Below are 25,317 nucleotides of genomic sequence, written 5' to 3'. Positions count from 1 at the left end.
GTTAACGTTAGCCGTGGACAAGGCGACGGCAACTTGGCGGGCAAATCCATAGAAAGTCATTCGACTAACCAGACTGCATAGCTACGTTTGCAGTATTATCGCTAGCTCTAAAAGCACAGACAACTTTGCTGCAAGCTTTCTCTTGGAATAAAACGTTTTCATACCTCAATATGCTCCCACAGGTTGGACGGCGAGTTTTTGTAGGCCGTGATGTGGTTCGTTTTCGACAAACAAAGTAAACGTTGAAAACGAAACGTATCTCTAATCCTTTCAGAAAACTGAAACATGGGTTCATGGGCCATGAGTGCGTGCATTCCCCACAAGAACCGCCTCCTTCCATTCTGCCATCAACTGATTGTGTTCAAATAATGTTGTTGAGAAATCACTGAGCTTGATTTTATCCAGTTGATGGACGTGACCCTAGTGATTACTGATCGGCTCTCAGTGTCACCTGCAGAAACAACCATCACGTTTTAGAAAAGAAAAGCAAAAACGTCCACTTTCAAAGCCGCTTCATAGTAACGAGGACCTTGACAGAAATGTAGTGGAGTAAAAAGTACGATATTTGTCTTTCAAATGTAGTGAAGTTAAAGTCATAAGTTTCCAAAAAAAATAATACTCAATTAAAGTACAGATACTCAAAAAGTGTACTTAAGTACAGTACTCAAGTAAATGTACTTTGTTACTGTCTAAGAGTGGGGTTAAACAAACCTATCTCCCGGTAAGCCACTGCAGCAGACATTGATACCAGTTTGTCTTGGCCCGTCTTTGTCACTGGGCTGCACCATTGTTCTGTCAAGATAGTGCTGCTAGTAACTTGCAAAAGCTAGCAGTACTTTAAAACCCTTGCAAGCAGTTTCACGACTTTGTATCATACCGGCTCAAACATCGCCCGGGTTAACAAGGTTCGCGCTGGTCACCTCCCGCTCTGAGGACCAGTGGAAAGTTTGCTAGGATGCCCTCTGGACTCCATTGAGGAGGTGGGTGAGAGGAGGATGTTAGCCAAGCTGACCTCAATCATGGATAACCCCTCTCACCCCCTACATGAGGCTGTGGGGGCTTTAAGCAGCTCTTTTAGTAGTAGACTGCTACACCCACGGTGTAAGAAGGAGAGGTACCGCAGGTCATTCATACCTACTGCTGTCAGACTGTATAACACCCACAACTTGTAACGTAGCACCAATAACCTGTTTGTTGTTATATTTGCACTACTTCACCACTACTACCTCTGCCATCTCTCATCGATGCAATTATGTGCAATAACATAGGCCCTAAACTATTTTTATTTATACTTGTATTTATATATATATAAATATTATTTATGTGTGTGTATATATACAGAGTCTACCTGTAATGTGCAATTTTTCCGAGCCTCTCAATAAGGCAATTTTTCTATCCTTTTTCACGGTAGATAATGCAAATAGCCCTCTGTATTTAATCCTTCGTTTGTCTAATTTTTATTTCAGTTTTATTTGTTATCTGTTGGACATTTCTTGCTACTGTAACACGTGAATTTTCCCAGTGTGGGATGAATAAAGTGAATCTAATCTAATCTAAGCAGTATTTTCAAAGTCATATGACTTTTTTTTTGTATTCAGCACAGGTTCAGCTCCAATATTATCTATGTAGTATGTAGTATGTATGTCATGATTGTACTTTAAAAAAAAAAAACAACATAAATGAAGGTGTTGTTAAAAGCAGTTTAGAACTGTGTTGGAATGTGTGAAAAAAACATGACCTTACCCATTGTGTCGAGCCATTTTGGTCACTTGAGGTGATTATGTTCAGTCTTAGGAATGGATCAAGCACAAAAACTTGAATCTGCGCCATTGATTTGGACAATTAACTGACCATCAAAAAATTTATGTCCTAGTGTTTTGGGATAAAGGGTTGGCAGTCGAAGTGGTATTTAAGGAGAAGAGTAAAAATTTCCATTCCATTCAATGAGAAGAGTGGAAACCCCTCCCACTGCCATCTCTTAATCCCATCGGATTAACCCTTAATCCCATCAGGTCAAGTCCCAATGGGTAAGGTCATGTTTTTTCACACATTTCAACACAGTTTTAAAATGGCTTTTTACAACAGCTTCGAGTTGATCTTTGGCTGGATCGAGTTGAAATAAGAAAAAAAGAAAAAAGGCACTGCTCGTCATCAGTTCATAGTTCTCAAGATTGAATTGAATCACTGTCCTGAAATTGAATCGCTGTCCTGAATCATCCGAAACGCATAAAATCCGTATGCCATCTCACAACGAGTTTTACCTCCAAATAGCCTAACCTATGTCTGACAGATTTTATCCTGTTTATGGTGGGCGTTCCCACCACGAAAGAGAAACCACTCGAAACTGAAAGAGTGGAAGTGTTTATCATGCCGTTACCATGTGAACAGTCTGTTATGAATGAGTAAGTGCGCACTCAGCGCTCCAACCCCGGTATGACCAAGTAAGGCGACAAGTTTTATGTTTCTTCTAATTTAGGGAATTCAAAAACTATAATATTATTTGGCAGTGGGCGCATAGGAAAGTGTAAAGTATAAAGTTTCTGTCAATATGTTTATTATGCTTGTATGATGAAAAACTTGCGAAGATATTTATCTAAATACACGACCTACTCATTCTAAACCTGCCAAGCTTCTCGACCCCAGAGGGTTAAATAAATGGACCAGTGAAATGAAATAGAAATTATATACAGTGCCCTTCATGATTATTGGTGCCCCTTGTTGTTATTAGCTCACACGGCCATAGGCCGATGAGCTATTGCCATCATGCGGCGTCCGTTCATCCCTCCGTCCACAATTCACAAAAATCACTACTCCTCCTTGAGTTTTCAGTAGATTTTGATTCTGATTGTTTGTTTTGTTTGGAAAATCTAATCAGTCTGCACAAAAGTTACTCCTTGGTTTTGGTATTGGTACGGCCGTGTGAGCTACTGCGTCGCTGACGCTCTGGTGTAGATTAGCAAAAAGGGTGAGGGGGGGAAAAGCCACCTTTTGGTGAAACTGCATCTCACACTGGAAAAAAAAGAGAAAAATACAAACTTTAATTGAAAAATTTTTTTTTCCCGAGAAAAACAAATCCCTCGTCAAGAAAAAATTATTTTCAACAAAAACATATGTTCCATTATTTTTGTCATCCATCAACATGGGAAAGATAAGACAATACACAAACCAAATGAGGGGGAAGTATGTAGACCTTCATACAGTGGGGCAAAAAAGTATTTAGTCAGCCACCAATTGTGCAAGTTCTCCCACTTAAAAAGATGAGAGAGGTCAAAATGATCACAAGAACGGTGAGCAAAAATCCCAGAACCACACAGGGGGACCTAGTGAATGACCTGCAGAGAGCTGGGACCAAAGTAACAAAGGCTACCATCAGTAACACACTACGCCGCCAGGGACTCAAATCCTGCAGTGCCAGACGTGTCCCCCTGCTTAAGCCAGTACATGTCCAGGCCCGTCTGAAGTTTGCTAGAGAGCATTTGGATGATCCAGAAGAGGATTGGGAGAATGTCATATGGTCAGATGAAACCAAAATAGAACTTTTTGGTAAAAACTCAACTTGTCGTGTTTGGAGGAGAAAGAATGCTGAGTTGCATCCAAAGAACACCATACCTACTGTGAAGCATGGGGGTGGAAACATCACGCTTTGGGGCTGTTTTTCTGCAAAGGGACCAGGACGACTGATCCGTGTAAAGGAAAGAATGAATGGGGCCATGCATCGTGAGATTTTGAGTGAAAACCTCCTTCCATCAGCAAGGGCACTGAAGATGAAACGTGGCTGGGTCTTTCAGCATGACAATGATCCCAAACACACCGCCTGGGCAACGAAGGAGTGGCTTCGTAAGAAGCATTTCAAGGTCCTGGAGTGGCCTAGCCCGTCTCCAGATCTCAACCCCATAGAAAATCTTTGGAGGGAGTTGAAAGTCCGTGTTGCCCAGCGACAGCTCCAAAACATCACTGCTCTAGAGGAGATCTGCATGGAGGAATGGGCCAAAATACCAGCAACAGTGTGAGAAAACCTTGTGAAGACTTACAGAAAACGTTTGACCTCTGTCATTGCCAACAAAGGGTATATAACAAAGTATTGAGATGAACTTTTGTTATTGACCAAATACTTATTTTCCACCATAATTTGCAAATAAATTCTTTAAAAATCAGACAATGTGATTTTCTGGATTTTTTTTCTCATTCTGTCTCTCATAGTTGAAGTGTACCTATGATGAAAATTGCAGGCCTCTCTCATCTTTTTAAGTGGGAGAACTTGCACAATTGGTGACTGACTAAATACTTTTTTGCCCCACTGTAAATTCGGGAATGGTTATAAAAAAAAAAAGCTGCTCACCTGAAAAATGTCCAGTTCTACTGTTAGGGCAATAATAAAAAAGTGAACACCAACTGGAACCATTACAAACTTGCTTGGAAGAGGAACCAAGTTTATTTTGCCTCTATGTACAGTGAGGAGGAGGGTAAGAGAGGTAAAAAAAAAAAAAAAATTCCCAAGGATCACTGTTGGTGAATTACAAGAAAAAATCTTGGGGTTTCCAAGTCTCTAAAACCACCATCAGACTCCACCTCTATGCTAAAAGATTATTTGGAAGGCCTTTTCTGTCAGTTAACCACAAACATAAGCACCTGAAGTTTGTGAAACACTTTGGAACCATGTTCCACCAGCACGGTGGTGTAGTGGTTAGCACTGTCACCTCACAGCAAGAAGGTTCTGGGTTTGAGCCCAGCGGCTGACGGAGGCCTTTCTGCATGTTCTCCCCGTGTCTGTGTGGGTCTCTTCCGGGTGCTCTGGTTTCCCCTACAGTCCAAAGACATGCGGTTAGGTTAACACGGGACAGTCATGGGCTGAAGTGCCCTTGAGCGAGGCACCTAACCCCCAACTGCTTCCCGGGCGCTGTAGTATAGCTGCCCACTGCTCTTGGGTATGTGTGTGTGCTCATTGCTCACTTGTGTGTGTTCACTGCTTCAGACAGGTTAAATGCAGAGGACGAATTTCACCGTGCTTAAGTGTGCATGTGATAAAGGCTGCTTCTTCTCTTCATTCTCTTCTGAGCGTGGTTTTGGTGTAAAAAGACGGATGACTATAATGAAAAGAACCCGATCCCAACTGTCAAATATGGTAGAGGTTCTATAATAATAATAATAATATGTTCAATTTATATAGCGCCTTTCTCAAAACCCAAGGTCGCTTTACAATAATAGGCAGAAAGAAAAAAAAAAGTCCACCAAATAGAGGTCAGGATATCATTCCAGTGGTGTAGCGGCCACAGTCCCACCAAAAGGCGCACAAAAACAAGCCCCACATCTCCAGCACAGCCGCCGTGACGCCACCAGCAACATCGCTCGAATACCACGCCATGGATCCACAAAGCGAGCACAGAAGCACCGCCAGGCAGAGCGCTGGTGTGTCCCAAACCGCCTGCACAGCCGCCGCGATGCCACCGAGCAACATCGCTTGGAACATCACGCCAAGCATTAAAGCACAGAGCGCTGGACAACCACGATGTTAAAATGAGCAACGAGCTCATTGCAGTCCACAGCTGGGAGCACAGGCATCACCCACAGCGAACCAAGGCCTGGAGGGAACCGACGCCCAAAACTGGGTCCAGAGCTACACCACAACCGGCGGACAAAAACACTCAAACATCAAACACAGAAAAAATAAAAAAAATAAAAATAGGTTCTATGATGTTTTGGGGCTGTTTTTCTTCCAAAGGCCCTGGAAACCAAGTTAGAGTACATGGCATCACGGACTCCATGAAATCCCAGGGCATTTTAAATCACAATCTGGCTCCTCTGCCAGCAAACTAAAACTGGGTCGTCATTGGATCTTCCAGCAGGACGATGATCCGATATCCAAATCAACACAGAAATGGATTCTGTGCTCAGTAACAAGCTTCTGCCCTGGCCGTCTCAGAACCCCAGTGAAAACCAGTGGGCTGAGCTGACGAGGAGAGAGCACAGGAGAGGGTCGAGGACCCTGGATGATCTGGAGAGATTGTGTAAAGAGGAACGGGCTCAGATGCCCTGCTTTGTATCGCCAACCTTATAAAATGTTATAGGAGAAACTCGGTGCTCTTTACACTGGCAAAGGAAGGCTGTACAAAGTATTAAATGCAGGGGTGACGATAATAGTGGTACGTGTGTTTTTGTTGAAGAGAATTATTTCTTGATGAGGGATTTGTTTTTCTCTGAATAAATGTATTTCAATTAAAGCTTGGATTTTTCCTCTTTTTTTAGTGTGAATGAAGCTGCTTCAAAAAAAAGGTGCATTTTTTTTTCCTAACCCTTTTTGCTAATCTTTACAAGGGGTGCCAATAATTGTGGAGGGCACTGTATAATTTAAGTTCCATCTTCCAAAACAGTCTCAAAATAGATATACGGAAACACTGAGTTCGAAGTGGAGAATATGAAAAATATGGAAAATACAGCATGATTATAGAAAAAGGGCGGCACGGTCGTGTAGTGGTTAGCGCTGTTGCCTCACAGCAAGAGGGTCCGGGTTCGAGCCCCGTGGCCGGCGAGGGCCTTTCTGTGCGGAATTTGCATGTTCTCCCCGTGTCCGCGTGGGTTTCCTCCGGGTGCTCCGGTTTCCCCCACAGTCCAAAGACATGCAGGTTAGGTTAACTGGTGACTCTAATGCCGCTTTTCCACTACCAACGCGGCTGAGTTGGGCTGAGCCGTGCCGTGCTGAGTTGGGCTGAGTCGAGCTGAGTGGGGCTGTTGGCGTTGCATTTCGACTACAGCCGCGCTGAACCGTGCTGGCTGGAAGTGGGTGGACACATTGGGTGGAGTTAGCGAAAGTGGGTGGACGTCACGTGATGTCGTTAGGCGGCGCAAACAGTGACATCAGTGACCTTTTAAGCGGTCGTCTCACGACCCGGATAGTAAACAATAAACATGGAGGACATGGAGTCGTTAGTGTTGCTGGTCTTGGTGCTGTGGCTTGTTGTCACCGACAACGCCAACAGATACTGGCAAGAGCGTATAGATGAGGCGAGGCGCATAAGGCTTCAGAAATTCTCGTAATTCGTAATTCTTCTTCTTCCGGGTTTACGGTGTTTACAGATTCCAGTGTGCTCGCGGGGCGTGTGTGGGCATGTGAGGACACTCCTCCTCACCAATCAGTGCACAGGGGAGTGTCTCCTCACGCCCCTAGCCCCACTTGGCTCGGTTTGGCTCGCGTCAGCCCCACTCCAAAACCGTGCGAGTTTTGGGTGCTGAGCAGGGCTGAAGCGAGCCGAGTCGTGCTGTTCTGAGGTAGTCGAAACGCGAGCCGTGTCGGGCTGAAGTGAGCTGAAAAAGGGTAGTGGAAAAGGCCATAAATTGACCGTAGGTGTGAATGGTTGTCTGTGTCTATGTGTCAGCCCTGTGATGACCTGGCGACTTGTCCAGGGTGTACCCCGCCTTTCGCCCGTAGTCAGCTGGGACAGGCTCCAGCTTGCCTGCGACCCTGTAGAACAGGATAAAGCGGCTACAGATAATTAGATGAGAGATCATAGATTCAAAAACAAAATCTGATCCAAATATACAGTCTTGTCATGTCTGCTCGTGTGAGAGATTTCATTTTGTATTAGTCATCGCAAGCACCTTGCAAAATTATACAGCATCTTTATAGCAAAAAAAAGAGCTTTATTTAAATAGGACAGTAAAGTGATGAGTTGATGGTGATGAGTTGGTGGCTCATTAGACTATCATCAGTGCAGCAGCATTCGAAATGAGCCACATGGTTTCAGTATGTGTTCCTGTTGAATCCCGAATCCTCGAAGCTTTCTACGTAAAGGTAGTGTGTGTCTTTCAGAGGGTGAAAGACACACAAGTCCTTTTTTCCCTCCAGCTTCAGCACTTTTTGTTTTATGGCAGGGTCGTCACACTGATCTCGTCCAATTATTAGTCCAATCCCAGCTTTATTTTATGGTCGGTTTGTCTCCTTTATGGTGGTCCATCAGTCACTCGGAATCGTGGAAGGTAAGCCAAAGAGGAAATGTCGGAGCACTCTATTATCTTATCGTTAGTGTCTGAAGAAAACATTCACAATGGTGCAAATCTCTAAACGAGGATCCAAACTCGTACCGTGTCAGTAGGAAATGTGGTCTGATTAAAAATCAGACTGGAAAGGGCAGCTGGAAATTCCAACGTGGCCATTCCGGCATGGTAATCTCAACCTTAGATGTTCTATATGTGTGTTGGATTTCTTTGAACTCCGTGTTGGCTTTGAAAAGGCACTCTGTAGGTTGGATTAAAGGCCGATGAATTGCTGTAACCTCCGTCTCTGTGAGATAAGCTCCAATCCAACTGTAGACTTTTAAAAACCTCCTCCTCAGCACTTCCTCTAAGCCTATATTATATTGGCTCAGGCCACAATGACCGACCATCAAAGTTCTTGGCAGAAGTATTATCATCTCTAAATAATTAGATCTGTCGAGTCATTAATTTGGGGAACAGGTTGGAAGAGAAATGTGCGATGCAGAGCAGACAGATATTTATTGTCCTCAGCATCAGATGGTTCATTGGTCTTAGTCTTTCAAGGTGACAGAAGCAGGGTCTTTCCTTTCGTCTCTTCTCAGTGGCACAGAGTCTGGTTTATTCTCTTCAGATTTAGTTTGTTTGCTTCATCATCCCCCATTTCCCAGCTCAAATTCAATAAAAGACTGGGGTGGGGGGATAATTTTATAAGTGTATTCCAGAATTACTGGCATTCTTTCCAAGAATGGAAATTGTACACCATCCTTCAAACTTGTCAGGAAAAGCACCGGATGGTGAGCCATTGCTGGCTTTAGGGGTCGTTTTGCAGCTCTTATCATCATCAATTCTGCCATGTTCCTATATTAGGCCATATGGATCTTTTTAGTATAATAAGCAGCACAGAAATGGTTTGCAGGACAACTTGACAATCCTGTGGTCTGATTTGAAGAGGACAGTTCACATGAGCAAATCACATGCCAGAGTTAGAAATCTTCCACAAAGAGAATGGGGTCCAAGAACCTTCTGCAAGTGTCTCTGACCTTCTTAGACTTTGGAGGAAGAGGCTCCAGGAAAGGCGTCACCAAATATGAATTGTGCTCATGCCAGTGTTTAAATATATTTTACCAGTTATTCCACGAAATCGAGTCGTACCGTACATGAGCTGATGGCCAACGAGGCGCGTAGCCAACGAGCTGATAGCCTAGTAGTACAGTAGCTACGGTATAAGCCATGTATGACGAGATTGAGTGGAATAACTGTTTTATTCTGTCCACATTCACTGGATTTTGAGAAGCAGAGAATTTTTTTTTTTTGCAAATTCGATAAATAAAAACTTGGTACAAAACGTCCGACAAAATAATTTCCGCTAGGAATGTAAACGAACCGGCAAAATGACGGTAGCAATTTGTGAAAAATGCTATAATAATAATTCTTGAAAAATTAAAAAAATATATGCTCTTACCATCTAATAATTTGATTCCATATTTTGTTGCATTTTTTTTTTGCATTTTTTGCAGCTTTGTTTTTGAGTAGAGTTTTTTCGTCCTCGGTTGGTTCAGCAATACACTCCGCCATTTTATTCTTCTTTAGGGTTTTTTGGCAGTTGGCAAACCAACTTAAAGGTGAATTATTGCCACCAGCTGGGCTGGAGTATAGAACAAGAGATTTTTTTTTTTTTTTTTTTAAAGATATTTTTTTTGGGCTTTTTGCACCTTTATTGGATAGGACAGTGTAGAGACAGGAAATGAGCGGGAGAGAGAGACGGGAAGGGATCGGGAAATGACCTCAGGCCGGAATCGAACCCGGGTCGCCCGCATTCATGGTATGGCGCCTTAACCACCTGAGCCACGACGCCCCCAGAACAAGAGATTTTTAAAAATATATTTATATACATACATACATACATACATACATACATACATGTGTGTGATATATACTAGTGCATCTCAAAAAATTAGAATATTGTGAAAAAGTTCAATATTTTCCATCAGTTATTTAAGAAAGTGAAAATGTTATATATTATAGACTCATTACACATAAACTAAAATGTTTCAAGCATTTTTCTATTTTAATTTTAATCAGTATGGCATACAGTACAAAAACATTAAAAAGCCCATCTCAAAATATTAGAATATTTCATTTCGAGTTTGAGTAAAACAGTATGAACACAGTGTATCTCTCGGTCTAGTTCAGTACACACAACCACAATCATGGGGAAGACTGCTGACTTGACTGTTGTCCAGAAGATGATCACTGATGCCCTCCACAAAGAGGGTAAGCCACAAAAGGTCATTGCTGAAAAGGGTGGCTGGAAAAGGTGCACAAGCGACAGGGATGGCCGCAGTCTTGAGAGGATTGTCAAGAAAAGTTGATTCAAGAACTTGGGAGAGCTTCACAAGGAGTGGACTGAGGCTGGTGTCAGTGTATCAAGACCCATCACGAACAGACATCTTCAAGAAAGGGGATACAACTTTCGCATTCCTAATATCAAGCTACTCCTGAGCCAGAGACAATGTCAGAAGTGTCTTATCTGGGCTAAGGAGAGAAAGAAATGGACTGTTGCTCAGTGGTCCAAAGTCCTCTTTTCAGATGAAAGTACATTTTGCATTTAATTTGGAAATCACGGTTCTAGAGTCTGGAGGAAGAGTGGAGAGGCACAGAATCCAAGGTGTTTGAAGCCCAGTGTGAAGTTTCCACAGTCTGTGATGATTTGGGGTGCCATGTCATCTGCTGGTGTTGGTCCACTGTATTTTATCAAGTCCAAAGTCAACACAGCCATCTACCAGGAGATTTTAGAGCACTTCATGCTTCCATCTGCTGACGAGCTTTTTGGAGATGCTGATTTCCTTTTCCAGCAGGACTTAGCACCTACCCACAGTGCCAAAACTACTACCAAATGGTTTGCTGACCATGATATTACTGTGTTTGATTGGCCAGCCAACCTGCCTGACCTGAACCCCATAGAGAATCTATGGGGTATTGTCCAGAGGAAGATGAGAAACACCTGACCCAAAAATACAGATACGCTGAAGGCCACTATCAAAGCAACCTGGACTTCAATAACACCTCAGCAGTGCCACAGACTGATCACCTCCATGCCACACCGCATTGATACAGTAATTCATGGTAAAGGAGCCCCAACCAAGTACTGAGTGTATAAATGAATATACTTTTCAGAAGTTGGACATTTCTGTATTGTAAATCCTTTTTTTGATTGATCTTAGGGAATATTCTAATAATTTGAGATACTGGATTTCTGATTTTCATGAGCTATAAGCCATAATCATCAAAATTAAAACAAACAAGGCTTTAAATATTTCACTTTACATGTAATGAATAGAGAATATATGAAAGTTTACCTTTTCGAATTAAATTATGAAAAAAAGGAACTTTTTCAAGGTATTCTAATTTTTTGAGATGCACTAGTGTATATATAATTAATATGTGTGTGTATAATATACCATAATCATCATCTTAATAAAACTTCTGTTTAAATGATTTTACTATGTGGAATTTTTTTAGACATATCTGAATAGATAATGTAAGAAATTAGGTTTATCAAGAAACAATAAATGCAGTTCTGTACCTGAATAAAGTAACATGGTTTTTCCTTGTGTGTTCTTCCAGCTGTGGGAAATTTCCTCTGGAGAGATGCTTTTGTCAGTTCTCTTTGACATCAGCATCATGTCAGTGACCCTTGACCCCTGTGAGTACTTCCTGTTCTGTGGAGGAAGTGATGGAAATATCTTTCAGGTGTCCCTCTGTAACACGGTAAGTGTAATTGCTATCTAATTTGACCTCGACTTAAATAGTTTTTTAAGCAACCTGGGTTCTGTGTGCTGATCCGTTTTCGTGTCAGTTTAATATAAAATTTTTCAATACAGTTTATTCTGTTAGATACGCATGGTGGAAAAGGGTTAAATAAATCTGCAACTTTGGGTTGTGTTTAGAGTCAAAAGTCACTTACAGAGATGGATGTAAGTGTAAAGTAGATTTGTTTACACAGGGCAGGTAGCAGATGATCTAAAATCATGAGACAGTGTAAAAACGATCAGGGGTCAGGCGATCAGCAATCAGAATTAACAAGGCAAACCAGGATCTCAGAAACCAGTAGCAGAGTTCGAATACCAGAATATCAATATTAGTAAACAAGGCTTGGCACATCAGGAAGAAAGAACACTGAACGATGCTACACACTGAGGAAGTATTCGGTGTGCGCTTATAGCAGTGTCTTGCAAAAGTATTCGTCCCCCTTGGTGTTTGTCCTGTTTTGTCGCATTACAAGCTGGAATTAAAATGGATTTTTGGAAGGTTAGCACCATTTGATTTACACAACATGCCTACCACTTTAAAGGTGCACATTGTTGTTTTATTGTGACACAAATAATAATTAAGATGAAAAAAACAGAAATCGGGAGTGTGCATAAGTATTCACCCTCTTTCGTATGAAACCCCTAAATAAGAGCTGGTCCAACCAATTCACTTCATAAGTCACAGGATTATGCCATGTACACACGTAGCCGGGTATTTTTAAAACCGAACATTTCCCCCCCTCTCCGTTTATAAAAATGTTTTATCCACACCACCTCGTCTTCGAAAAAAATCCCTTCCGCACATAACCGAACATCTGCGTTTTCAATCACATTCATAAGCATTCCAAACCTGTAGATGGTTATTTCCCCAAATCCTCCCCCTAATCACATCGCCTGTGCTCTTGGAGCAGTAGTTGGGCTTCTAAAATTAAACATGTAAATAGCACCTGCACAATAATTAACGCTTTCAAGGCACTACTCCGATCCATTACTCTTTAGCTAGCCGCACACTACGCCGATTTTCAGCGTACCGAGCCAACTGAAGTCGCGAGTCAGGTGTAAAGACTAGTTTTCGATGGTACCGACTCATCTCACAGCCGATTCGAAAAACTAATCGGGAGCCAGACTGATCGGCCAGAGTCGCTAGCAATAGCCAATCATATCTTTCGCATATAACACGTGACATCATTAAACACAATTTCTAGCGCGAGAAATACGTGTTGGTAGCACCTAATGCAGGTATATACTGTAATTCCATAGACTGAAGCTTTATCCATAGACACAGTGGGCTGGAAAGCCACTCTGCTCAAGTTGTGTGGCTGAATTCCAAATCGCTTTAACTCCCCTATATAAGTGCACTATTTAAGGTTGGGAATAATAGCTCATGCAGCCTAGATAGTGTGCTACATATTCCATGTTGTGTCATTTGTAATTCAGCCTGTAGCATCAAGTGTTGAATTTAACAGTAACTATATCCAATAGCCAATCACAAAGCTATTAAGTTGTCACGTGTCGCTTCAATCGCGACTGAACTCGTCAACAGTCGGGGGATATGTGCGTGCCCTGTCGGGAGTCGGCTCTGAAATGGGTCGGTTCGGTACCGCGTGGATCGCCGTGGTGTGCGGCTAGCTTAAGTCCATGCTTAATCTGGCCTCTGCAGTAAACAAAGGTCGCACGTTTGACGTCAGGGCAGATTTGTTGTCATTTTTTTGGCGCAGATTGTGACATTCTAAAACGCAAACCTCCGGTTATCTCTGTCTACACGAAAAGGCATACACGGAGTTTTCAAAAATCTTCACTTTGCCCGGAGTTTTTTTAAATATTCGTTTTTGATGTGTTTTCATGTGGATGACAGGCCAAAACGTAGAAAAATATCTTCGATTTAGCAGATACCCGGCTACGTGTGGACGGGGTCTTAGTTGATTAAGATCCACCTGTGTGCAATCAGTGTCACATGATGTCTGTCTCAATCAACCTGTTCTGGAAGGACTCTGACTCTGCAACACTACTAAGCAAGCAACATGAAAACCAAGGAGCCTCCAAACAGGTCAGAGACAAAGTTGTGGAGAAGTATAGATCAGGGTTAGGTTATAAAAAAAAAATCCCAAACTCTGAATATCCCACGGAGCACCATTAAATCCATTATAGCAAAATGGAAAGAATATGGCACCACTACAAACCTGACAAGAGAAGGCCGCCCACCAAAACTCACAGACCAGACAAGGAGGGCATTAATCAGAGATGCAACAAAGACACCAACTATAACGCTGAGGGAGCTGCAAAGATCCACAGCAGAGATGGGAGAATCTGTCCATAAGACCGCTTTAAGCTGTACACTCTACAGAGCAAGGCTTTATGGAAGAGTGGCCAGAAAAAAAAGCCATTGCTTCAAGAAAACATGTTTGGAGTTTGGCAGACTCCCCAAACACATGGAAGAAGATTCTCTGGTCAAATGAGACTAAGGGTGTATTCAGACCAGGATAGTTCGATAGTCCACTTGCTTTGGTCCGAACCAAATGTTTTTTTTATTTTTTCATTTTGGTGCGGTTCGCTTTCACACTGTACATTTTAGTAAGCGGACCAAAATCTGTCAACAAAGCCACGCGCCCTGAGGTCGTTCAGCTATTGGTGAGAGACGACATGCGCACAAAGCGCTGTTTTGGGGAGCGCGTGAACCCCTTCTCCTTCATTTTCTCACTGAATACAGCAAACACGTCGGCATTTTTGCGTGTTCTCTCCAAAAGCTCAGATATGTGGACATCTGCCCATATATCCACAAGGGTACGCGTTTCTTCCTCGGCCCACGTTTGCCCCCTACTCATTTTTTGTACTCTGTAGTCTAGCCTACCACTGGTCTGAATGACTGAATGACTGTTGTAAGGTTCCCTTGACAACCGAAACAGTGTTTGCACTTTGCGGTGGAGTGTCAAGACTCTGTTTCCCATAATGCTCGACAAACGACAGAAGCTCCCGAGGTACAAAAAAGCAAAACTGTCGGATTAGGTCCAGTCTGCTTTCACACCTCCAAAAGGTCCGCACCAGGGTTCCTTTGGTCCGGACCGAGTCCGACCTTGCAGCTCAGTCTCGGTCCGCTTGTTTGGTCCGGACCAGAGTTCGGTGGTTTGTATTCAGACCAACCCAAAAGGTCCGGACCAAGGGAAATTTGGTTCGTTTGATCATTTGGTCCGGACCAAACAACGTAGGTGTGAATACGCCCTAAAATTGATCTTTTTGGCCATTATGGGAAATGCCACGTGTGGCGCAAACCCAACACCCTGAGAACACCATTCCTACAGTGAAGCATGGTGGTAGTAGCATCATGCTGTGGGGATATTTTTCATCTGCAGGGACAGGAAAGCTGGTCAGGACTGAAGGAAAGATGGATGGCATGAAATACAGGGCAATTCTGGAGGGACACCTGTTTGAGTCGGCCAGAGGTTTGAGACTGGGACGAAGGTTCACGTTCCAGCAGGACAATGACCCTAAACATACTGCTAAAGCTACTCTGGAATGGTTTAAAGGGAAACATTTACATGTCTTGGAATGGCCTAGTCAAAGCCCAAACCTCAATCCAATTGAGAATCTGTGGCATAACTTGAAGATTGCTGCAAACCAACACAACCCATTGAACTTGAAGGAGTTGGAGCAGTTTTGCCTTGAGGAATGGGCAAAAATCCCAGTGGCTAGATGTGTTAAGCTAATAGAGACACACCCCAAGCTGGAATTGCAGCTAAAGGTGGCTCTACAAAGTATTGACTTTGGGGGGGTGAATACCTGTGTACACTCCAGATTTCTGGTTGTTGTCCCCCCCCCCCTTCTCCATCTTAATTATTGTTTGTGTCACAATAAAGAAACAATTTTCACCTTTAAAGTGGTAGGCATGTTGTGTAAATCAAATGGTGCGAACCCCCCCAAAATGCATTTTAATTCTGGCTTGTAATGCAACAAAACAGGACAAACGCCAAGGGGGATGAATACTTTTTCAAGACACTGTGGAGTGCTGATTGAGTTCAGGTGTGTGCTCTGGGACCTTGAGTCAATGGCAGTGGCGCCACCTGGGAGCTGGAGTCTCTATTGCAGAGCTGAATGTGCCATAAACATGACAGCAGGAAAGGTTCCTTGTGTTCAGAGTCCTCTTGAACAGAGAGTTAAATTGATTTTCCGTGTCCCTCATTCAGTTTATTAAAATCCACTGTATGTCGTTCATTCCTCAGAGGCAGCCAGGGTTGCGTGGTGGGTTCTTTACTTGCGCCTAGAGCACAACCTTTTAAGATGAATTAATTGTGTCATATTTATGTATTTTAATATTAGCCTCAACTGGCTTTTTGTCTCCATTTACAATGTCCAAAATATTGTATTCTGCTCCAGCTCCCTTGCAACAGTCTGAGTAGCATGCAGGTCTGTAGTTACATGAGGTCTGTGCAAAATTTGGGTATTAACTACTTGCACATGCGTGCAGCTCAACTTTGAACTTGGTCCATTGTGTGATTTATAATCAGACCAGGTCAGATGGAGAGATGATGGTCACTGTACTCGTTAGTTGTACGTGTGAGTTCTACATTCGCACTGTACGGTAGCTGCAGGTAAACTCGCGGGAAATCTTTTGAAAATAAACACGGAGTTAAATGTTGGTGCAAAAACAGATTATTTTCTCGTTCTTTTTAAATTAAATACTGGCTTGGGATCCTGTAGCACCATTTCCAATGAAGAAGTGACCTGCCTTTTGAACCACACAGCAGGATTGACTTTATTACACGTCCATCCAGCCAGCACTTTGCCATATTTTCCACTTTGTTTGTTTTACTAATAAATAAACCTTTACACGCCGCATACAGCCTTGATATCCAGCAGAGAGCTGTTACCACTCTGTGCATATCTCATCTCATCTCATCTCATTATCTCTAGCCGCTTTATCCTTCTACAGGGTCGCAGGCAAGCTGGAGCCTATCCCAGCTGACTACGGGCGAAAGGCGGGGTACACCCTGGACAAGTCGCCAGGTCATCACAGGGCTGACACATAGACACAGACAACCATTCACACTCACATTCACACCTACGCTCAATTTAGAGCCACCAGTTAACCTAACCTGCATGTCTTTGGACTGTGGGGGAAACCGGAGCACCCGGAGGAAACCCACGCGGACACGGGGAGAACATGCAAACTCCGCACAGAAAGGCCCTCGCCGGCCACGGGGCTCAAACCCGGACCTTCTTGCTGTGAGGCGACAGCGCTAACCACTACACCACCGTGCCGCCCCTCTGTGCAAATGTATTTCTATTTAGTATAAATATGCAGGTGATTTATAGAAAATCGTGCGCACTGATTGGTCGAGAAATTCTGACGATTTCTCGATAATCACCTCAAGAGACTCGGCAAAATGTCGGTCAATCGCTTCGTCAGTGTAAGTGAGAAAGAATTACAACCTATGAAAGAAAATGCTGTTCCTAAAAGCACTAAAGATGTTACAACGTTTGGTCTAAAACTTTTCAAAGGTAAGGTGGACTTGTGAAGAAGAAGAAGCCTTTATTTATCACATGCACACTTCAAGCACAGTGAAATTCATCCTCTGCATTTAACCCATCTGAAGCAGTGAACACACACGCGCGCGCACACACCCAGAGCAGTGGGCAGCCACACTACAGCGCCTGGGGAGCAGTCCGGGGTTAAGTACCTTGCTCAGGGGCACCGGAGCACCTGGAGGAAACCCACGCAAACACAGGGAGAACATGCAAACTCCACACAGAAAGGCCCTCACTGGCCGCTAGGTTCGAACCCGGAATCTTCTTGCTGTGAGGAGACCGTGCTAACCACTACACCACCGTGCCGCCCACGGTGATTTTGTGATTTATTTTATTGATTTCAAAACAAAACATTTTATGTGAGTCACCGTAAATAAGTGACAGAAGTCTGTGCCGCGCCATAGCTACGTTTGCATGCCGCTTTTGAAGTTTGAAATCTCATCTCATTATCTCTAGCCGCTTTATCCTGTCCTACAGGGTCGCAGGCAAGCTGGAGCCTATCCCAGCTGACTACGGGCGAAAGGCGGGGTACACCCTGGACAAGTCGCCAGGTCATCACAGGGCTGACACATAGACACAGACAACCATTCACACTCACATTCACACCTACGGTCAATTTAGAGTCACCAGTTAGCCTAACCTGCATGTCTTTGGACTGTGGGGGAAACCGGAGCACCCGGAGGAAACCCACGCGGACACGGGGAGAACATGCAAACTCCGCACAGAAAGGCCCTCGCCGGCCACGGGGCTCGAACCCAGGACCTTCTTGCTGTGAGGCGACAGCGCTAACCACGACACCACCGTGCCGCCAAGTTTGAAATAAATTATGCAATTTTTTTTCCCAAGAATAATTACCTGTGTATTTATACTAAAACAATTATCCGCCTCCGGCTCAGTGAACATTGGTGAATAATGACCTCGACTTCACCTCAGTTATTATTTAAATAATATTGGCTGGCTTTGAGTGGTATATCAGATATATTCCATTCAGCGGGCATGATACTGAACAAGTCGAAGACAAGTAGCTGAATGGAATATATTGGATATACCACAAAAAACCCCAGCTGCTATTATTATTATTATTATTATTATTAGGGGCGGCACGGTGGTGTAGTGGTTAGTGCTGTCGCCTCACAGCAAGAAGGTCTGGGTTCGAGCCCCGTGGCCGGCGAGGGCCTTTCTGTGTGGAGTTTGCATGTTCTCCCCGTGTCCGCGTGGGTTTCCTCCGGGTGCTCCGGTTTCCCCCACAGTCCAAAGACATGCAGGTTAGGTTAACTGGTGGCTCTAAATTGAGCGTAGGTGTGAATGTGAGTGTGAATGGTTGTCTGTGTCTATGTGTCAGCCCTGTGATGACCTGGCGACTTGTCCAGGGTGTACCCCGCCTTTCGCCCGTAGTCAGCTGGGATAGGCTCCAGCTTGCCTGCGACCCTGTAGAACAGGATAAAGCGGCTACAGATGATGAGATGAGATTATTATTATTATTATTATACATGCACATTTGATGCAACAATTATAGATTCTACAAAAAGTTAAAAACAGGGGAACTTGGCAATATCGAATGCTGATTCTGATCGAATGTAATTCAATGTTCGGTCAATCCAATGTTCTGTACAAAATAAAAATGGTACAAGTCCAAAAAGCCTGAACAACAACCAACTTGTATACAAGCTATATACAGGTCGACAGTTCAAGTTCACAGTTACTTTTGGTCGTAGTTAATTGTTCCATTGCAGTTGTTCAAAACAAAAGGGCTTTGCTGAGTGAAGTGCTCTTGTAAAAGTCTCCGTCACTTTTCCTCACCTCCAAGTAAAACTTTGACAATATTTCCACTATTGCTCTCTTTCCAGTTTTTCGATGTCCGTTGGTCTGTTTTTCTCTTGTAAATATGTCTGAAGAATATCCAGGGAAGTTTTGGCAGCCTTTCGAGTGTTCAGTGCGTCTTTCTCTTTAAATCTCCCACTTTTAATGAAGCAAACATTAGTCACTCACTAGTGTGGAAGTTTTACATCTCCGACGTGTCTCTTTTCCAGTTTTTCCGCATATTTAATGCAGAAGATGAAATGTGTGAAGAATATCCAGGGAAGTTTTGGTAGCCTTTTGGGTGTTCAGCGCGTCTTTCTCTTTAAACCTTCCGCTTTTAACGACGCAAACCTGGCAGCCGTGTTTGTGAACAAACTGTCAGTCACTCGCTAGCACAGAAGTTTTACATCTCTGACGTGTGTCTTTTCCAGTTTTTCGATGTCCATTGGTATGTTTTTCTCTTGTATGTGTGAAGAATATATAATGAAGTTTTGGTAGCGTTTCAGGCGTTCAGCGCGTCTTTAGTTTCAGTTTATTTATTTAGTGCTTAAACCGAGCACCGAATTAACCCCGTCTTCTCTCTCTCCCAGCCGACAAAGAAATGATTGTGCGCATGCGCAGCAGAAAAGTTTTGTCATTGGATCTTCTCATGTGACGTCGTGTTGTCTTGACAACATGCAATATTATAACTATATTGCATTCTCATTCTCCATCGGGGAGAGCGGTGTAATACATGTAGGATAAGCGATACGATGACAGTATTGCATGCCATCAATAAACCCACTAGAGGGGAACAGAACATATGTTTTTATTCCATGGAATAAGTGGCCCGTATGTATAATAATCACTGATATTCACTTGAACCTGAGGCAGATAATTGTTAAATAACAGCACTGTCCCAGCAATTTTAGATTAAGATTTAATATTATGGAATGTCCTCAGGATAAGTTAGTTCCTCTTATTACTTCTGTTATAGCAGCGATGCACAGTTATTTCTGTCCTCTCTCAAAAACGCAGCTTGTCATTTTGCAGAAAAATTGGAAAGCATCAACTCCTCTGTCTCGAAGACTTTTCCATGCTGGGAAGCTTTACAAAGCACCACTGCTGTTAGAAATCATAGCCACACGTGACTCCTTTCTTAAATGTTACATAAATATTTCCTCACTAAAGCTTCACCGTATCAACAGCTAGAATTTTTTTTTAAATCGTTAAACATCATTTTTTAAAAAGTTAATTACTGTTCTTACAACCCCGATTCCAAAAAAGTTGGGACAAAGTACAAATTGTAAATAAAAACGGAATGCAATAATTTACAAACCTCAAAAACTGATATTGTATTCACAATAGAACATAGACAACATATCAAATGTCGAAAGTGAGACACTTTGAAATTTCATGCCAAATATTGGCTCATTGGGCAATTCCATGTAAATGTCAACCTCACCATGCAAAAATAAAGCAACATGTAATACATCAAAACCACTCCCAGAGATCTCACCTAGGCCTGTATTTTACAGATGTGAATAAGTTGAACCAATTTGTAACCAACCTAATATGTCACTGTCAGTCTTTCTTTCTTATAATGTAAAACCCAAGCTAAAATCAACTTTGATCATGTACAATTCTATATTATTGCCACAAGCCACAGAAATGTATGCTAAAATCCACAAAACAGCAAAACAATAGCCATCCTAAATATTATTTAAGAACTTGGATAGTTTTAGCTGATATTTAGAGAGTTTTTCAAAGGGTTATGGTGGTTAAATTGCTGATTTTCTAAACATATGCCATGTCTATTTCAGACGCGTCACATCCATAACGGAATTTCGTCACATCCATAACGCTGACTTTTCCTTCCGAAACTCTGCATGAAATACAAAATATTTTAAACAAAGATTTTTTAATATTCACCTTGGACCCCTCTATCAAATGGATATCTCCATTTCGACATTAGGTTTACAATTTCACAGAGTTTGATAAAAATGTACAGTCACCCAAGAAAAGTGATACTTTTTCTGTCACATCCATAACGCATCTTTTATTGGCATTTTCTGGCATGCCCTAGATGTACTATGGGAATTGTTCTTGTTCTATCACTTCTCCAGTATGGTACAGCCTTAAAATATGCAACACCTGTTTAAATACTGGGAGACAATAAAACATGCACTGGGTCATTTGTTGCCATTTTGAGTTCAAGTGTCACGTCCATAACGCTGGAATTGCTCCATTTGAAGTTTCATGACAGCAACACATCTCAAAAAAGTTGGGACAGGGGCAATAAGAGGCTGGAAAAGTTAAAGGTATAAAAAAGGAACAGCTGGAGGACCAAATTGGAACTCGTTAGGTCAATTGGCAATAGGTCATTAACATGACTGGGTATAAAAAGAGCATCTTGGAGTGGCAGCGGCTCTCAGAAGTAAAGATGGGAAGAGGATCACCAATCCCCCTAATTCTGCGCCGACAAATAGTGGAGCAATATCAGAAAGGAGTTCGACAGTGTAAAATTGCAAAGAGTTTGAACATATCATCATCTACAGTGCATAATATCATCAAAAGATTCAGAGAATCTGGAAGAATCTCTGTGCGTAAGGGTCAAGGCCGGAAAACCATACTGGGTGCCCGTGATCTTCGGGCCCTTAGACGGCACTGCATCACATACAGGCATGCTTCTGTATTGGAAATCACAAAATGGGCTCAGGAATATTTCCAGAGAACATTATCTGTGAACACAATTCACCGTGCCACCCGCCGTTGCCAGCTAAAACTCTATAGTTCAAAGAAGAAGCCGTATCTAAACATGATCCAGAAGCGCAGACGTCTTCTCTGGGCCAAGGCTCATTTAAAATGGACTGTGGCAAAGTGGAAAACTGTTCTGTGGTCAGATGAATCAAAATTTGAAGTTCTTTATGGAAATCAGGGACGCCGTGTCATTCGGACTAAAGAGGAGAAGGACGACCCAAGTTGTTATCAGCGCTCAGTTCAGAAGCCTGCATCTCTGATGGTATGGGGTTGCATTTGTGCGTGTGGCATCGGCAGCTTACACATCTGGAAAGACACCATCAATGCTGAAAGGTATATCCAGGTTCTAGAGCAACATATGCTCCCATCCAGACGACGTCTCTTTCAGGAAAGACTTTGCATTTTCCAACATGACAATGCCAAACCACATACTGCATCAATTACAGCATCATGGCTGCGTAGAAGAAGGGTCCGGGTACTGAACTGGCCAGCCTGCAGTCCAGATCTTTCACCCATAGAAAACATTTGGCGCATCATAAAACGGAAGATACGACAAAAAAGACCTAAGACAGCTGAGCAACTAGAATCCTACATTAGACAAGAATGGGTTAACATTCCTATCCCTAAACTTGAGCAACTTGTCTCCTCAGTCCCCAGACGTTTACAGACTGTTGTAAAGAGAAAAGGGGATGTCTCACAGTGGTAAACATGGCCTTGTCCCAACTTTTTTGAGATGTGTTGTTGTCATGAAATTTAAAATCACCTAATTTTTCTCTTTAAATGATACATTTTCTCAGTTTAAACATTTGCTATGTCATCTATGTTCTATTCTGAATAAAATATGGAATTTTGAAACTTCCACATCATTGCATTCCGTTTTTATTTACAATTTGTACTTTGTCCCAACTTTTTTGGAATCGGGGTTGTAGGTTATGAGCTGTTACTATAGAAACAGTCACACATGAATGAGCGCATTCATAAAAACCTGTCATTCATGTTACAGACGGAGCTACGAACCGAGCCGTGTTAGAAAAATAACGCACCCTTTCTGACCAATCAGACGAGACTTGAATGACGCTATGATTACCCGGTCTTACAGCATAAGGTCATTCCTTCACAAATCCATTTGTCCTCCACCTTTGTGTGAACCTCCCAGTGCTGTAAACCGTTGCTGTTTTCATTCAAGAGGAATATTAATTTAATCGGAGAAGGTTTCCGCTCAGTAGACTTTGTGTCGTCCTTGAACCATGTTGATTCATTATGACGGCTTCATCTTATTGAGAGTGCTTGAGCTTGTGCACTTGTGGGTTGTTTTTTTTGTTTGTTTGTTTTTTTCCTGGTTTTGTATTTTCTGATATATGAAGGTAAAGGCGTAAGCAGAGCATCATTTACTGTGATAAGGAGGAAGGATGTCAGAAAGAGCCTTGGCCTCAAAGATTCAGTTCTTCTGTGCCGTCACCTCAATCCGCCTTTCCACCGGAAGACAGCATCAAAGGGACTTTTCAGTTAAATCAGTGAAAAGGTCCAAGTCGAAACTCGGATTTATGATGTTAGACTGGTACCAAAATCCAGAATTGTGACACCCAAAGGCATTTTTGAGACAAAGTCGGCAAACAGTCTTATTTTGTCAATTTGGGTGTGCCGAATTCAAATCTGCAATATGCCGAGCTCTATCTGACCTCTGTTGACCTCTAGAGGTCATTGAACTTTGGGCCTGTAAACGTCTCAGCTGAACCCAGTTTCTCAGCTTTCTAAGGAATGAAATGTACTAAAATGATTAATGAAGTTAGCAAATGGCCTTGTTTGTTAAATGTTTGGGTGCTGAATTCATTTTTCATTTGTAAAACGACATATGACCTCTGATCACCTCAAGGTCATTAAACTTGGCCTATAGGCCTATGCATTTAACGGCATTTTTAAACTGACTTTACTCCCCCAAAAAGAATATGAACAGACAAAAAACAAATAGAAAGGAACAAATACAACATTAAATGGCAGTCCATGTACATGTGACTTACTTTTCACAATGAGAATGCCTCGGCGATCACCTTACATAACATTGCATTACATTTAGCGGTTATTGTTTATACAAAGCTACTGAAAAAAGGACAGATTCAGCAGCATACAAAATGTGGGGGCATACAGGGTATACAGGTTAATCAGGGTTAGTATACACTGAGTGCAGAATTATTAGGCAAGTGAGTATTTTGACCACAACATCCTTTTAATGCATGTTGTCCCACTCCAAGCTGTTTAGGCTTGAAAGCCTACTACCAATTAAGTATATCAGGTGCTGTGCATCTGTGTAATGAGAGGGGGTGTGGTCTAATGACATCAACACCCTATATCAGGTGTGCATAATTATTAGGCAACCTCTTTTCCTCTGGCGAAATGGGTCAGAAGAGAGATCTGACAGACTTTGAAAAGTCTAAAATTGTGAGATGTCTTGCAGACGGATGCAGCACTCTTGAAATTGTGAAGATGTTGAAACGTGATCACCGAACAATCAAGTGTTTCATTGCAAATAGTCAACAGGGTCGAAAGAAGCGTGTGGGGAAAAAAAAGGCGCAAAATAACTGCACATGATCTGCGGAAAATCAAGCATGAAGCTAACAAGCGGCCATTAGCATCCAGTTCTGCCATATTCCAGAGTTGCAACATTCCTGGAGTGTCAAAGAGTACAAGGTGTGCAATACTGAGGGACATGGCCAAGGTAAGGAAGGCTGAAAAACGACCACCACTGAGTAAGGCACACAAGATAAAACGTCAAGACTGGGCCAAGAAATATCTTAAGACTGATTTTTCTAAGGTGCTGTGGTCTGATGAGATGAGAGTGACTCTTGATGGGCCAGATGAATGGGCCTGTGGCTGGATCAGTAATGGGCACAGAGCTCCACTCCGACTCGGACGCCAGCAAGGTGGAGGTGGAGTACTGCTATGGGCTGGTATCATCAAAGATGAGCTTGTTGGACCTTTTCGAGTTGAGGATGGACTCAAACTCAACTCCCAGACCTACTGCCAGTTCCTGGAAGAAACCTTCAAGCAGTGGTATAGGAAAAAGTCAGCATCTTTCAAGAAGAACATGATTTTCATGCAGGATAACGCTCCATCTCATGCGTCCAAATACTCCACTGCGTGGCTAGCCAGTAAAGGCCTGAAAGGTGAAAAAATAATGACATGGCCCCCTTGTTCACCTGACCTAAACCCCATAGAGAACCTGTGGTCCATTATAAAACGTGAGGTCTACAAAGAGGGAAAACAGTACACCTCTCTGAACAGCGTCTGGGAGGCCGTGGTTGCTGCTGCACACAATGTTGGTCGTGAACAGATAAAGAAATTGACAGAATCTATGGATGGAAGGCTTTTGAGTGTCCTCATGAAGAAGGGTGGCTATATTGGTCACTGATTTTGTTTTTGTTTTGTGTTTGAATGTCAGATATGTTTATTTGCAAATCTGGAGTTGTCATATCAGTGTACC

The 25,317-nt window shown here is 42.7% G+C and overlaps 1 protein-coding gene across 1 annotated transcript in view; it reads left to right on the top strand.

The window, feature by feature from the left end:
• The window catches only part of wdr18 (WD repeat domain 18), a 331,262-nt gene that overhangs the window by 167,074 nt on the left and 138,871 nt on the right, over positions 1-25,317 (top strand). Inside the window, exon 5 of the mRNA XM_060941676.1 lies at positions 11,596-11,739. Coding sequence (XP_060797659.1) covers positions 11,596-11,739 — 144 coding nt within the window. The remainder of the gene's footprint in view (positions 1-11,595; positions 11,740-25,317) is intronic.

The sequence above is a fragment of the Neoarius graeffei genome, chromosome 15 (genome assembly GCF_027579695.1).
Source record: "Neoarius graeffei isolate fNeoGra1 chromosome 15, fNeoGra1.pri, whole genome shotgun sequence".
Lineage (NCBI taxonomy): Eukaryota > Metazoa > Chordata > Actinopteri > Siluriformes > Ariidae > Neoarius > Neoarius graeffei.
Note: the sequence above shows the minus strand (reverse complement) of the source record. Positions and strands in the feature narration are given on the sequence as shown.